The 16,991-nt window shown below is 42.0% G+C and overlaps 1 protein-coding gene across 2 annotated transcripts in view; it reads right to left on the bottom strand.

Annotated features, from left to right (window-relative positions):
* diaph3 (diaphanous-related formin 3) overlaps positions 1-16,991 on the bottom strand; it is a 582,462-nt gene that overhangs the window by 106,752 nt on the left and 458,719 nt on the right. For both annotated transcript variants that reach the window (XM_087987864.1, XM_087987865.1), the window contains 2 exons: positions 10,982-11,147; positions 8,066-8,201 (listed from right to left, as the gene is read on the bottom strand). In XM_087987864.1, coding sequence (XP_087843990.1) covers positions 8,066-8,201; positions 10,982-11,147 — 302 coding nt within the window. The remainder of the gene's footprint in view (positions 1-8,065; positions 8,202-10,981; positions 11,148-16,991) is intronic.

The raw sequence follows: 16,991 nt of genomic DNA, 5'->3' as shown, positions 1-16,991 counted from the left end.
CTTGTAGATGATGGACAGGCTTTGTTGAGTTACCCATTGTAGAAGTCCGAACTTCTGACCTGCTCTTACAGCCACTATGTTTATGCGGTAAGTCCAGTTGAATTTCTGGTCAAAGATAACCCCCAGGATGTTGATAGTGGGGGATTCAGTGGTGATAACACCATTGAATGTCAAGGGCAATGGTTAAATCGTCTCTTATTGGGGATGGTCATTACCTGGCATTTGTGTGTCACAAATGTTACTTGCCACTTATCAGCCCACATCTGGATACTCTCCAGATTTTATTGCATATGGCTACAGACTGCTTCAGTGTCTGAGGAGTCGTGAAATTTGCGGAATATTGTGCAATCATTAGCGAACATCCCCACTTTTGACCTTCTGCTGGAGGGAAGGCCATTAATGATGAAGATGATTAGGCTGAAGATGATTCAGCCTAGGACACTACCATGAGGAGCTCCTGCAGAGATGTTCTGGAGCTAAAATGACTGACCTCCAACAACTATGACCATCTTCTGAGGTGTCAGGCATGATTTTAACCGCTAAAACATTTGCCCCCAATACCCATTGATTCCAATTTTGCTAAGGCTCTTTGATGCCACATTGGGTCAAATATAACCTATCAAGGGCTGTCACTCTCACCTCATCTCTGAAAGTCAGCTCTTTTGTCCATGTTTGAACCAAGGCTGTCATGAGGTCATGGGCAGAGTAGGCAGAACCCAAACTGGTCGTCACTGAGCAGGTTATTGCTGAGCAGGTGCTGTTTGATGACTCTGTTCCATCATTTTACTGACGATTGAAAGTAAACTGATGGGCGGTAATTGGCTGTGTTGGATTTATCCTTTTTTTATGTACAGGACGTATTGGCCAATTTTCCATACTATCAGATAGATGCCAGTGTTGTAACTGTACTGGAATAGCTTGGCTAAGGGAATGGAATGTTCTGGAGCACAAATCTTCAGAGCTATTGCTGGAATGATATCAGGGCCTATAGCAGAGAATAATTAACTAACAACTATTTACAACTCCTTCCTCTAACCTATCTTTTACTTTCCCTTCTATAATATTAGTCGGATAAAAGCCCCAAGTAAGATTTACAGAAAAATTCAAATTTCAAACCCAGCCAGTTGTTGAATCTTCTCTTGGTATCTTCCTCTGTAGATTTGCTCTCCAGGTCGGTGTCGGTGCTTTTTCCAGTGCAAACTCCTTTTCCAGATAGGGACCTCTCAGCGAGAGTTCTCAATTGTAGCCTACATCCGTTAGTCTTTTGGCAGTTCTCCTCCAACTGTTCAATTTTTTTCTGGTTTTATACCTCAAAGCATCGGATTGTTTCAGTGTTTATTAATATTCTGGATTAGTGGTGCTGGAAGAGCACAGCAGTTCAGGCAGCATCCGAGGAGCAGTAAAATTGACGTTTCGGGCAAAATCCCTTCTTTTCCTGGTTATTAATATTGTCAATATACTAAATTCAAACTTGATTGGAGATTGGGAGTTTGAGGTATAATTTAAACTGATAGGCTGAATTTGATTTGTTTTTCTTGTCTCCAGGCAACCCAACGCTCTTAAAGGTACAGCACCCCTTACAACTTCATAACACTTTGCAGTATCCAATGTCTCCAACTGTTTCTTGATATCACATGTAGTGAATCAAATTGGCTGAGAACTAGTATCTGTGATGCTGGGTACCACTGAAGGATGCCAAGATGGATCATTCACTCAGCATTTCTGGCTCAAGATTTTGCACAGATATATTGGGATCTTTCGTCCTTGAGTCTGGGATATTTGTGGAGCCTCCTCCTCTAGTGAATTGTTTAATCATCCACCATTCACAATTGGATGTGGCAAGACTTAGATCAAATTAGATCTGATATATTGGCTGAGGGATCGTTTAGTTCTGTCTATCACAAGCTGTTAATGCTGTTTGACCTGCAAGTAATCCTGTTGGTGGCTTCACCAGGTTGGCAATTCATCTTCCGGCATGCATGGTGCTGCTCCTGGCACACCCTCCTGCACTCTCCATTCAACCAAGGTTGATCCCCTGCTCTAAAAGCAATGGCTGAGTGTGAGATATACCGGGCCGTGAGGTTACAGATTGTCCTGAAGTGCAATTCTGCTGCTGTTAATGACCCATAGATGAGTCTTGAGTTGCTGGATCAGTTTGAAGTCTGTCCCATTTAGTACAGTGATAGCGCCACCCAACACGATGGAGGGTATTCTCAATATGAAGGCGGGACTTTGCCTCCACAAGGACTGTGCGGTGGTCACTCTTACTGATACTGTCTTGGACAGATGCACCTGCAGCTGGCAGATTGGTAAGGATGAGGTCAAATATGTTGTTCCTTTGAGTTGTTTCCTTCACCAGCTGCCGGAGACCCAGTCTAGCAGCTATGTCCATTTGAATCTGAGCAGCTTGACCAGTAACGCTGCTGCTGAACCACTCTTGGTGGTGGACATTAAAATCCCCCACCCAGAGTACATTCTGAGCCCTTGCCAACATCAGTGCTTTTTCTAAGTGTTATTCAACATGGAAGAGTACTGATTCACCAGGAGAGGGAGGATGGTGTCTGGTGATCAGCATGAGGTTTCCTTGCCCATATTTAAACTGAAACCATGAGACTTCATATGGTCCAGAGTCTGTGCTGAGGAATTCCAGGACAACTCCCTCCCGATTGTATACACTGTCTCGCCTCCTCTGCCATCTCTGTCCTACCGATGGGAGATTACATTTCCAGGGATGGTGATGGTGATGTCTAGGACACTGGAGGGTATGATTTCATGAGTATGACTATGTCGGGATATTGCTTGACTAGTCTGTGATATAGCTCTCCCAATTTTGGCACTAGCCTCCAGATATTACTAAGGAGGACTTTGCATGGTCAACAGGGCTGTTTTGGCATTGTCTTTTTAGTCCCTTTACTTGAGGAGGAATGTAGCTGAATTGAAGGCAGTTCAGAGGCAGGTTCACAAGGTTGATTTCAGAGATGAGGGGGTTTTGTCTTATGAAGAGGGTTTGAGCAGTTTAAGCCTACATACTCTGGAGTTTAGAAGAATGTGAAGAGATCTAATTGAGATTTGTAGATACAAAATAGGCATGGAGAGAATATTTTCTCATGCAGGGTAATCTGGAATGAAAGATCATAGTTTCAGAGCAAGGGGTGGCAGATTTGAAACAGAGATTAGGAGGAATTGCTTCTCTGAAACCGTCATGAATCTGTGGAACTCACTCCCCCAGGGTGCTGTGGATGCTGGGTCATTGAGTAATTTGAAGGAGGTTATAAACAGATTTTTAATTAATAATGGGTTGAAGCGTTATGGAAAGGCATGAAAGTAGAGTTGAGGCTAGGATGAGATCAGCATTGATGTTAATAAATGGCAGAGCAGGCTCAAAGGGCTGAATTACTACCTTACATTCCTAGTTCTTATATTCTAAAAGCAGCTATAATGTCATCAGCTCCCATCCCAATTTATTACAAAAGTGTGCTTACTTTTCAATTTCTGATTTAATATCTCGTTTGTAAGTAATTGTTTACCTGAAGAATTGCTATCACCAAGATGTCCAATTCTGTGTTCTATTTGACATCATCATATTAGTTGGAGCTTAATGCACTTCTCGACATTTAACCTTTCAGACCGTTATATCCTTCTCCACCAGGGACCATGATCAGATCAGCCATCAACAATGTGGAGCAGAACCAAAAGGTTGATGGCTATTCCTGCTTCTCTTCCTTAGATTCTTACTTCACATTTTCTATTCTTCTACGTAAAAATGTCGAGCTTTCAAAATAGTATTGTAAAATTGACATAATGTACATTTTAAAATGAATTATTGATGATTTAGCAAAGTTATATTGCTATTGATAAAACTCTGGCATAATTTCCTATTATTCAATATACTAATATTTAGTATTAACTTTGCAGTTAACTTTAGATGACAGTTAATGTAATATGCACTTGTTAATAATCTTTACCAGATCACCAGGTAAATTAAACAAATTGCACTGTGATACAATCTGTGAACATATTTCTTTCTGAACTGCTGAGCATGCTAACGTCATAAAGGTTATAATTTCCAGGTTTTTTTCTTCCTATGTGGTATCTTTTTTCTTTTTTCAAATTTGTTATATTTCAGGAAAGGCAATATCGTAAAAGACTGCATGCTGTGAGCTGATAAAACATGATGATCAGAGGATTAGATAGGGTGAACAGTGAGAGCCTTTTTCCTCGTATAGTGATGAATAGCACGAGGGGACATAGCTTTAATTTGAGGGGTGATTGATATATGACAGATGTCAGAGGTAGGTACTTTACTCAGAGAGTAGTAGGGGTGCGGAATGCCCTGCCCGCAACAGTAGTAGACTTCCAACTTTAAGGGCATTTAAATGGTCATTGGATAAACATATGAATGATAATGCAATAGTGTAGGTTAGATGGGCTTCAGATTGGTTTCACAGGTTGGCGCAAATTCGAGGGCCAAAGGGCCTGTACTGCCCCGTAATGTTTTATCTTCTATGAAATACAAGCTATTTTTGTCCAGCCATTAGTATTACGTATCAGAACTGAATGCAATATAAAGGCATCCCTGAGATAATGAGTTATCAGTAATTTAAAAGACCTTTGTAATGCTGATGTTCTGTTAATTTTACCTCTGTAGGCATATCGTTATTTTTCTATAAATGTAACAATATGTTGTTATAACAGATTTTCCAAAACATAGATTAAATCAGGTCACACAGATATTCCCAACTGACAGTGCAATAATCCAATAAGCAAAGTTCTGTGGATATTGGAAATCTGAAGTATAAACAGAAAATAGGGAAATACTCAGCAATACTGACAACATCTGTGAAGGGAGAAACAGAGTTCATGTTTCAGTTCATGACCTTACTTTGGAACAGCTTCAGGATTGAAGTTTTGAACAAATTGCTTTATTTCCTATACTCCTGGTTTACGCTTACCATTTTATTGCTATGCCTATTGCACTATATAATACATAACAACTTTTAAAAATAAGTTTCCTGCAAGTTATCAAACTACCTTTTCAAAACAACCATTACCATTTAAAAACAAAAAAAAACTTAATAATATTGTATGACTGACTATCGATCTGAGTAGGCCCAGAGAAGAGGGAAATCAGATAGGTGTACTTTGAGAGACCCTTTCAGTTATTGAAATAGGTGATTGAAAAAAGGGTCTCAGAGCAGAGCCATTAAAAACAACCATTAATGGGAGAAAACATAAAATAAATATGCATCGGGACAAATCATTGAATCCCTAGAATGCAGAAATAGGCCATTTAGTTCATTGAATCCTGCAGTTGCCCTCAAAGAGAATCCCATCCAGACCTAGGCCCCACCCTATCTCCATAACCCCACATTTACCATGGCTAATCCATCTATCTTAGTGAGTTTTGAGAAGATTTGTATTCGTAGTAGATCCCATCTACCACACCCTGAGAAAAAGAACAGGAAATTACATCACCACAGGAAATGACATCACCAACCCAAAGAAACCCAAACAAAAAAATAGAAAGCCGGAATCATCAGCAATGCTTCGCCCAGACTCCCACTGAAGATGTTACCTAGTATGGTGACGAAACGTCTGGAAATGAACCTTCCAGCTCAGCAAGCAAACCTACATCCATTTATCCTGTTCATCCCTAGACAGTCCAGGATAATTTAGCATTGCCCACCCACCTAACCTGCACATTGTTGGATTATGGGAGCACCCAACGGAAACCCATGCAAACTCCACACAGACAGTCACCACACAGCTGGAATCAAACTTAGATCCCTGGCGCTGTGAGACAGCAGTGCTAACCACTGGGTCACCATGCAGACCCTTTGTATAATATCCAATTTTGCAAATTTTCAAATCAAAATGACAAGGGAAACCATCTGATCAACAGCAATGAAATATCATAATATACAAAACAAACTTCATTATTTTTCATCTTCAATATCAAATTTCACAAAATCATTGAGTCTTGAGAAAAGTGTAGTTGTGTAGTTCTGTAGTGCACCAAGGCTTAGCCAATACAAGATATATTCCAATACTGTCATAATTTTGATTTGGGTCCTGTTTGCCTTTGAATGGCTGAAGACCATATCTGGTCAATTAACTTCAATATTTCTGATGCAAAGAAAACTGAAGAGGCCAAGCCAACCAAGCAGGTTAATTCTATTAAAAATCAATAATGAGCAATAAAAATATTCTCCACTTTGGAGACAAGGATACATCTTTCCTACATTAGTAAAGTGTACAGAAAGATGTGGTGCATAGGTTGCCCAATGATATGCAAAAATTGTGCCTCAATTCATGTCAAAGAATAGCACCAACTGCTATATATTATTTTGATGTTGCCATCATCCATATAATCAATATTCTCCAGATTTTTGTTCCCAATTCGAGTAGTGAAACTTAGATAATATCCTGGCTTGATGCACCCATGTCAGGAAAAGTGTCTTGAATGTCACAATTTTAGCTCTGGATGATGGTGGCAATGGGTTGAAGTTGAGTCTGTAGATAGTGCTTTGTATTTATATATAGACACATCCCTCCAGATATGAAACACAATGTTTAATTTGATTTCATAACAATCTTATGAACTTGCAGTACTAGTTTAAATGCTTTGTATATCTCTAGATCTAGATTCAATTGTTCCTTTATCACATTTAAATGCTTATTGTTCAAGCATCATCTTATTAGTGCACTGTCTCACTTTTCTACATTGAAATGCATATTATTTGATAAATCCACATCCATTTATGAATGCCTTTTGTATTCTGTTGAATTTTTCATTAGTAATAATTATATTTCCCAAATTGACCTTTGTAAGATTTAAATTGTACTTTTGATTTTTGCATCTAATCAATATTAATATAAATCTTGAATAACAGTATCCCACTTAAGCATCTGGGAACTCTTGCCCCACAAAAAAATACTGCTAAAGTAGGTAAATTAAAAACGTAAGAACTGAAATTTCATTCAGCCTGGTTAGACAGAAGTATTAAAGATTAATTAAAAGAGGGAAGATAAAGCTAAGATACAGATCACCCGTGGTTTAATTGAGTGATGGAATGAATTTAATTGAACAAATGGCTTGCTCCCATTTCCATGTTACCTGAACACCAGTTAGTTGTGCAAAGGAAAAATTTCTGTAATTAAGGTTTAAATAGGATGAAAGGACTGTGTGGCATTGATAGAATACAGAACCAATCAAAAGAAGATTCACACAGTCAAACAGAAATTATGTGCAACAAAAAAGAAATGAGCAGTAAGAATAAATACGAAAATGTTAGCTCAATAGTAAAGCCATTTGTCAGTGGCATGAGTATTCAGTTTTGTTATTGATTCTTACTTGGTTTCTTCTCTGCATGGAATCTAAGAATAGATACAGCACAGAAGAAAGTTTACGTGGAGTTGTTTTAACTTTAAGTGTAACCATATAATGTACAAGCATGGTGATTTTCACACAGCAGGGGTAAGAGAAAGGTAAAACACCTAATGTATTGTAAGGATTTGAATTCAAAGGTTTAGTTAATTATTGTATCCTGTCAACATAACTAACTCGATCAAGTATCTAATTATAAGCATGAGAAAGCAAGAATATTTACTTTTAATGATTTATGCAACGATTGACAAAATGGTTAAATGATTGGATACAAACTGACTTTTACTCAGCCAAGATAAATTTTTTTTGTTGCTTTGGTTGAATAATATTCAGAAGAAACCCCATTGAAAATATTCTTGACAATATAGCTCCATTACGTCAAGCACAGTACTCAACAAGTGCCTCCAACTTACAAAGTCTGAAATTGAAGGAGAAAGTCAAATAATAATGCCAAAGCAGAAGTGCTTCGTAGCTGAGCAAACCAGTTTTCTAAATTACAAATGGAATTCTAGGAAAATGCAGTGAAACAAAAATCGGGATGACTTCAGTCTATTTTTTCATGATAATTGAATGACTGTGATCTACAGTGCACATTCAAGCAAATTAACTGATGTCAGCCAAAAAGATTGAATGCTTCCTTTCTTTTCTTTTACTTTTTAAAGGTTGAATGTTTGTTACCTAAATTTTTCTCCAGTAGAAGTCTTTTCTTTTGTTGCCTTTCTCGTTTCTCTTTCTCAATTTTTTCTTTGGCTAATTTGGCGTGTCTCTGTTTCTCCTCTGTCTCTCTCTGCTTTATGTTTTCCTTGACAGCTTGCTTTAATGAAAAGAATAAAGATTAGAATATGATCATATTGGATGGAAGAACAGGTTTGAAGAGATGAATGGCCTATTTCTCTTCCTGTTTCTTAGAAAATGTGTCAAAGATGAAATTGCGAACAAAACTGGAGATAACATTTATTGCAATTTCATTTGTGAAGTAATAACCACCTCTGTCATTAAGAGTAGCTTCAATTACTTGGCAAGCTAAAGGAAAGACAGCTTTGTATTTGATTACTAATTGAAGATAAATTTTTACTTTATGTAAGTCAATACAACTATTGGTACATATGGTTTGGAGTTGAGAGTGTGGCGCTGGAAAAGCACAGTAGATCAGGCAGCAGGAGAATCGATTTTTAGGCATACACCCTTCATCAGGAATGAGGCTTGTGGGCCGGGGGCTGAGAGATAAATGGGGGGAGGGAGAAGGTAGCTGAGAATGTGATAGGGAGATGAAGGTGGGGGAGAAGGTGATAGGTTGGAGAGGAGGGTGGAGCGGATAGATGGTTAGGTGATGGACAGGTCAAGAGGGCGGTGCTGAGTTGGAGGCTTGGGATGGGGAAGGAAATGAGGAAACTAGTGAAATCCATATTGATCCCGTGTGGTTGCAGGGTCCCAACATGGAATATGAGGCATTCTTCCTCCAGGTGTCGGGTGGTAAAGGTTTGGCGATGGGTGAGGCCCAGGACTTGCATGTCCTTGGTGGAGTGGGAGGGGGAGTTGAAGTGTTTAGCCATGGGGCGGTGGGATTGGTTGGTGTGGGGTCTCAGAGATGTTCTCTGAAACAATTCACAAGTTGGCGTCCTGTGTCCCTGAAGTAGAGGAAACCACATCAGGTGCAAAAGATACGGTAGATGACAGTGGAGGTGCAGGTAAATTTCTATTTGATGTGCAAGGATCCATTGGGGAATTGGATTAGAGGTGAGGGGGGAGGTGTGAGCGCATGTTTTGCACTTCCTGCGGTGCAGGGGAAGGTGCTGGGAGTCGGGGTTGAGCTGGTGGGTTGGGGTGGGGGTGGTGTGGATCTGACAAGGGAGTCACAGAGGGAATGGTCTCTACGGAACACTGATAGGGGTGGGGAGGGAAATATATCTCTGGTGGTGGGGTTCGTTTGTAGGGGCAGAAACCGGAGGATGATGCGATGTATACAGAAGTTGGTGGGGTGGAAGGTGAGTACTGGCAGGTTCTGTCCTTGTTGTGGTTGGAGGGGTGGGGTTCAGGAGGGGTGAGGTTCAAGGGTGGAGGTGCAGGAAGTGGATAAGATGCGCTTGAGGGCATCGCTGACCATGTGAGAAGGGAAATGCCCATCTTAGCCATTTTCAAAGGTGGAATTGGTCATCTTGGGAGCAGATGCGGCAGAAACGGAGGAATTAGGAATAAGAGACTGCATTTTTACAGGAGGTAAGGTGGGAGGAGATGTAGTCTGGATAGCTGTGGAAGTCCATGGGTTTGTAGTAGGTGTCTGTGGTTAGTTGTTCGCCAGAGATGGAGATGGAGAGGTCCAGGAAGGGGAAGGAGGTATCTGAAATGGTCAAGGTGAATTTGAGGTTGGGGTGAAAGGTGTTAGTAAAGGTGATGAACTGCTCAACCTCCTCGTGGGAGCACGAGGTAGCACCAATACAGTCATCAATGTAACGGAGAAACAGGTGGGGGTTGGTGCTGGTGTAGCTGTGGAAGATGGACTGCTCCATGTACCCAACAAAGAGGCAGGCATACCTGGAGCCCATGGCTACCCCTTTGGTTTGGAGAAAGTGGGAGGATTGGAAGGAGAGGTTGTTAAGGGTGAGGACCGGTTCAGCCAGGCGGATGAGGGTGTCAGTATCAGTACTGGTTGGGACGTTGTGAGAAGAAGAAACGGAGAGCTTGGAGGCCTTTGGTGTAGCGGATGGATGTGTACAGGGACTGGATGTTCATGATGAAGATGAGGCGTTTGAGGCCGGGGAAATGAAAGTCTTGCAGGAGGTGAAGGGCATTGGTGGTGCCCCAAACATAGATGGGGAGTTTCTGGACTAAGGGGGACAAGATGGTGTCAGGGTATGCAAAGATGAGTTCAGTGGGACAGGAGCAGGCTGAGACAATGGGTCGACTGGGGAAGTCAGGTTTGTGAATCTTCCATAGGAGGTAGAATCATGAGTTGCGGGTTCAGGGACGATGAAGTGAAAGGCTGTGGGTGGGAGATCCCAGAGTTGATAAGGTTGTGAATGGTCTTGGAGATGATGGTTTAGCGATGGGAGGTGAGGTCATGGTGAAAGGGGCAGTAGGAGGAGGTGTCTGCGAGTTGCCGCCTGATTGGAAAAGGCGGAGCCACTTTTTTAATCAAGACTCCCCCCACCCACTGAGGACCCCTTCTCCTGCCTCCAATGCACTCCCCCCCTCCTCCCCATCCACCTGGATACCCTGTACTGGCTGTTACTCTCCCCCCGACCTCTTCATTTCTAACTGCTGCCGTGACATCAACTGCCTCAACCTGTCCACTCTTCTCACCCACTCCAACCTCTCGCCCTCATAACCCACAGCCCTCTACCTCCTCCACTTCAACCCCAAGCTCACCATCAAACCATCAGACAAGGGGAATGCAGTGGTAGTTTGGCACATTGACCTCTACATCGCTGAAGCCAGGCGCCAACTCACAGACACCTCCTCTTACTGCCCCTCGACCACAACCTCACGCCTCCATCAGCAAACCATCATCTCCCAGACCTCATACAAAATAACAAGTAAGGTAAATAAAATGGTTGTTTCATTATTTCCAGAATTTCATATCCCACATAAACATACCATGAACATGGATCGGAAGTTACTTATATCACTAAAAAACTCCTCAGCTGTGACTTTCTTTGGATTGATAACAAAATAGTGCATCAAATCATGGTAAAGCTTCTCCATGTTTCCGTGCACGATGGCCAGTTTGTGGTGCTGTTCCTGGGCATGACTGGCAAATCTGTGATCTACTGTTAAGGAAATGTGTAGTCACTATGACCTTAAAGAGAGAAAGCGTGAGAAATAAACAGGTGCTTATAATTTTTATAGTTTACATTCACCCCAAATTTTTTCTCTTGTGCATCCTTGTTGGAATGTGAGAAAAAGACAAACATCAATATCATAATAACACTTCAAGACTAGGCTCAGAGAATTTTCATGGCTAGATTTTCCACATTCCCCTTGAAGAATGAAAAATGACCAGGGTTGGAGGAAAAATAAAGGCATCCGCTTGTCTTTTGGGCTAATTGAATACATTAAGTGGCCAAATAGGACTTCCTCTCAGCCCTGCTATAGCTGTGCCAGTCCCACAATTATTTCATTGGATGGGGGTGGCTCATATCATGTGGAAATCAGCAACTGAAGCTGCACAGGCTAGTCTTGGGAAAGTAGAGGGCGGGTGCATGAGTGTAGTAGCGAATTTCCTCTTGTTTCCCTGTTCCCACTGGTACAACCTCATCCCAAAATCACACTTTCCCCTTTACCTTGCACCATTGGATTCACAAACTCAGACTCCAACCTCACATGCCAGGGCTGCCAACCTGACATTCCAAAATTCCTCCTCAGTTGCCGTGGTTTCCAGCTCCAGTGATTATCTCCGCTGGGGTCAGCCTGTACTTCTAGCATTGACAACTGCTCCTGCTGGGGCATAAATCTCACCTCCAACCTAATAAGTAACAGCATTGTAACCCCTCTTCCCAAGTGGGCGCCCACCATAAGAGCAGAATTAGGCCTTTCAGTCCACTGACTGTGCTCTGCAATTTGATCATGGCTGGTATGTTTCTCAACCTCATTTTTCTGCTTTTAACCCTTGAACCTTTGGGGTGGCACGATGGTTCAGTGGTTAGCACTGCTGCCTCACATTGCGAGGAACCAGGGTTCAATTCCCACCTCGGGCAACTGTCTGTGTGGACTTTGCACATTGTCCCGTGTCTGCATGAGTTTCCTGCGGTGCTCTGGTTACTTCCCACAGTCCAAAGATGTGCAGGTTAGGTGAATTGGCCATGCAGGGGGAAATGGGTCTGGGTGGGTTGCTCTTCGGAGGGTCGGTGTGGACTTGTTGGGCTGAAGGGCCTGTTTCCACACTGTAGGGAATCTAATCTAATCCTCTTGCTAATTAAGAAGCTATCATTTTAGCCCAGGTGCAGACACCAGGTAACATCTAACACCACATTTAAGGACTGAGAATATTTTTAAGATAGTAAAAATCCTCTGTTTTTAAAGGAATTTCCATTGCTCTCCCTTCTAAGAATTAATATTTCCAAAAAGGACTGCCTCTGGACAATTTGTTCAGATTGAAGAGCTCTGAGATGGAGCAGGATCTGGGTGACCTAGTGCATGAATCACAAAACACTATTATGCAGCTACAGCAATAAATAGTAAAGGCAAATAGAATGTTATCACTAATCGCAAAAGAAATTGAATACAAAATCTGGGAGATTATTCTTCAATGATAAATAGCGCACCTGGATTACAATATTGATCACTTTCTTCAAGGAAAGGTGAAATGCATTTAGAGAAGACCAGAAGATGGTCTTATGAAAAAAGTTGAACAGGCTATGTTTTATTAGCATATGTTTAGAGGAGTAAAAGGCAACTTAATTGAAACATATAGACTAGACATGAAGAGGCTGTTTCCTCTTATGGAGAATTCAAAACTAGGAGTCACTTGTTAAAAATAAGTGGTCACACATTTCAAATAGAGATCAGGTGATATTTTTTCTCACAGAGGTCATGAGTCTTTGGAACTCTTCCTGAAAATGCAATAGAAACAGAGGTGAGCAAGTCTAGGTCAGCAAGGAGGTGAAAAGTTATTAAGGAAAGGTAGGAATGTGGATTTGTGAGCACAATCAGATTAATGATGACTTTATTAAGTGACAGATTGAAAGGCTGCATGGCATGCTCCTGCTCCACGTTCATTTGTTTAAGATGTTGGTGAATGACAATCTGAAAACAGCCAACCAGGAATGGTGTAGAAGTCTCAAGATACACGCGTCACTAATATGACCCCAATTTGGGGAATTACTTAGATTCTTCTCAATTCCTCAATGTGGTGATGTGAAGACTTCATATGCAGACCATTACAACTGCAATCTGCAGTGTCTCTGATTTGAGACCCTGACAGGATTCAGCTAGTTTGACATTATTATTGGGGAATTGATCTGACAAATATTGGGGGTAGAGAGGGCCATCTCAAACATCACCACGCAGTTCCATTTTGCAGTTTGTAAAAAATATAAGCTTGGGTGGCAGTGGTGTCTCTCAGCGTCAGGGACTTAAGTTCAATTCCAACCGTGGGTGTCTTATGTAGAGTTTGTACATTGTCTCGGTTTTTGTGTGAGTTTCTGCTGGGTGCTCCAGTTGCCTCCCACAGTCCAAACATGTGCAGGTTGGGTGGATTGACCATGCTAAATTGCCCTGTACTGTACAGGTTAGGTGGATTCACCACGGTAAATGCAGGACTTTCTGCAAGTCACCTCTTCTTCCTTTTGTCAACCATCAAAATTTCACTTGTACTTTCACCCATATCATTTATTGTATCTGTTGCTCACAATGCGGTCTCCTCTATATTGGGGAGACTGGACGCCTTCACACTGAGCGCTTTAGAGGACATCTCCAGGACACACACACCAATCAACCCCACTGCCCCGTGGCCAAACATTTCAACTCCCCCTCCCACTCTGCCAAGGACATGCAGCTCCTGGGCCTCCTCCATTGCCACTCCTCACCATCTGAGGCCTGGAGAAAGAACGCCTTATCTTCTGCCTCGGGACCCTTCAACCCCATGGCATCAATGCGGTCGTCACCAGTTTCCTCATTTCCCCTCCCCCCACCTTACCCCAGTTCCAACTATCCAGCTCAGCACCATCCTCATGACCTGTCCCACCTGTCATTCTTTCTTCCCACCTATCCGCTCCACCCTCCTCTCTGACCTATCACCTTTACCCCCACTTCCATCCACCTATTGCACTCTTAGCTACCTTCTCCCCAGCCCCACCCCCCTCCCATTTATCTCTCCACCCCAGAGGCTCCCAGCCTCATTCCTGATGAACAGGTCCGGCCCAAAACGTCGACTCTCCTGCTCCTTGGATGCTGCCTGACCTGCTGTGCTTTTCCAGCAACATACTTTTGACTCTGATCTCCAGCATCTGCAGACCTCACTTTCTCCCATCTTAAGACTGTGTTTGCTTTTTATCAGCAATTCCTCTCTAGATTATGGCTTTCATGATCTTAATCATTCTAATCTAGTTTCCTCTTTGCCATCTATGTTCTAAAGAGAACAAAGCCAGCTTCTCTAGCCTATCCAAACACCTCAGACTCATTCCTGCAACGATGCTAGTAAATCTCTTCAGGCCTTAATCCAAAGCTTTCACATCTGAAAGACGAAACACACACACCCTGAAGGTCATGAAACAGAGATCCTTTTATTCTACTGGCATCAGATCATCACAAAATTGAAGGGGAATTAAAAGTGAAAAATGGAAGACACAGTACTTACGTGAAGTTACCCTGTGGTTTAAATCTCGTTGAGGAAATATTTTGACTATCTGACTCTTTAACCCATGTGGATTCCTTCACCCAACACTACTATCTCCCCAGAAAGGATGCATTTACCTATTCCAGCTTCTCTGCTTGGCACTCCTCCTCATAGTCACCGCTTGTAGCTGGAGGTCTCAGCACAAGTATTCCAGATACCTGGTTCAGTGCCATTCCCTCACCAACACCACCTGCTCCTGGAAGTTCCCTCACACATTCCTCTGCTTGAAACTTCCCATTCCAATAACTACACATATTACACAGCACAAATATACCCAAACAAATTCAATGGGCGATTAAAAATTACTCACACCTGGGTCTTTAATGAGCAAAAGCTTGTTAATGTTTTTTTAAAAACAGTGAGAACAGTTCAATTTTTACACCGTGTTGCCTTCTGAGATACTGGTGACGTGTGGTGAAATGAGCGACTAGGGTACAGCCAAACTTGAATTTGTAACGTCCAGTCCAATACTCCAGTTGGGATGGAATCAGCATTCTGTATAGGCTTACACCAACCTTTTTTTGTTATCAATGCCTCTATGTTTTCAATCTCAGGATCATTAGCTGTTTTGCTAATCTGTCCCATCATCTTCAAACATTTGTGTGCAAACTGCTATGACAATATTGACCTAATATAGATTTCCTCTACCTCGAAAATAAACTTTTGCAACAAGTTGTAATATTATGTATGCTCAATGGACTGCCACAAGTTACTCACCAGAGCAGCTATTTCCAGAGTGCTCTCTTTCTTAGATGAATGAAAGCTGTTTAAATCATTACTGTAACAATAGTTGGAACTGATTACATTTAGATTATTCACCGTTATTTAGCTTTACAGTAACAATATACAGTAGAATTGTTTTTAAAATACAAAGTATTTCACATTTTTGCCTGCTTGGTTCTTTATCCAAAAATATTTATACTTTGAACTAGGGGCAAGTGTTTATCACTGAGACCACAAAAACAGTAAGAGATGTCTAATTTCTTTTTCAATAAAAAGTAATGTTGCTTGTTAAGCTTGGAAATGGACAGGGAGAATTAATTCCAGCCCTCTGGTTGGTTATTCAATTTCCATCTTATTATTTAATTATTACAATCTCGCAGGACAAAACCACACATCAACATATTGCGCAGGTTAACAGAGGTACACAAAATACACACACAGTGCCAGCACCAGAATCAATAACAAACCTGTTCCCTTTCAGTTGTTGAGTCCATAAGCTCAATTGCACCATTTTCTTTTCAAATGTAAACTGCAATATACTCTAATTACACCTCTGCGGAAACATTTCAAAGGGCAGAATTCCATAATGAAAATGTCTGAATTCCACTGAAGGACTGAAAGAGCTCATCCTTGCAATGACTAGAGAACACAGACAAGGTTTCAATCAAGAGATGCAGGGGGAATGAGACAAACAATGATTTTATGCAACGTGTGACAATGACTAGGAACTCATTGTCCATGAGGTCAGCAGAGTGGGCAAGATCAGTATTTTCAAGAAGAACTCGAATGGATATTTAAAACAAATTAATATGTACAATTATGGGGAAAGGGTGGGGAATGGAACCAACTGGAACATCCAAGGGGAGCCGGTATAGACTCAATGGGCCAACTGAATTTCTTCAGGGGCTGCATGGTGGCTCAGTGGTTAGTACTGCAGTCTCACAGCACCAGGGACACAGGTTCAATTCCAGCTTCGGGCAACTGTCTGTGTGGAGTTTGCACATTCTCCCTGTGTCTGCATGAGTTTCCACAGGGTGCTCCGCTTTCCTCCCACAGTCACAAAGATGTGCAGGTGGATTGGCCATACTAAATTGCCCATAATGTTAGGTGCGTTAGTCAGGGGAAATGTAGATAAATAAGGGAATGGGTCAGGATGGGTTACTCTTTGGAGGGTCGGTGTGGATTTGCTGTTTCTACACTGTTGGGATTCTAAGTTCTAAAGTTCTTCTATGCCGTAATTGAATCCATGGGTGAAATCCTGCTGAGGTGTGGGGTTCTTGCCCTAATGGATAGAGAGCTGGTGGGAGGCCTGCCCTGTCTCTCTTCAGCAAGGTACAACAAACCACAAACCAATCAGGCATTGGCAAGAACATTATAGAGCCTCCCCTAGGAATCAAGATCCCAGTGTAGAGATCTCACCAAATGAGAGCTTTTGGCCAATCAGCGGCTGGCATAACTTACGCACGGCAGCGCAGTGGAGGCAGCGGTAGCTGCAGGAGAAACATCTTCCAGAGTGCCAGGATGAGGAAGTGATCCTGGCCACAGGTA

This window comes from Chiloscyllium plagiosum, unplaced genomic scaffold, assembly GCF_037043375.1.
Source record: "Chiloscyllium plagiosum isolate Xiang-an unplaced genomic scaffold, Cpla_swu_hap1 HiC_scaffold_6, whole genome shotgun sequence".
Lineage (NCBI taxonomy): Eukaryota > Metazoa > Chordata > Chondrichthyes > Orectolobiformes > Hemiscylliidae > Chiloscyllium > Chiloscyllium plagiosum.
The sequence above is the reverse complement of the archived record's forward strand: the minus strand, read 5'-3'. Positions and strand labels throughout refer to the sequence as shown.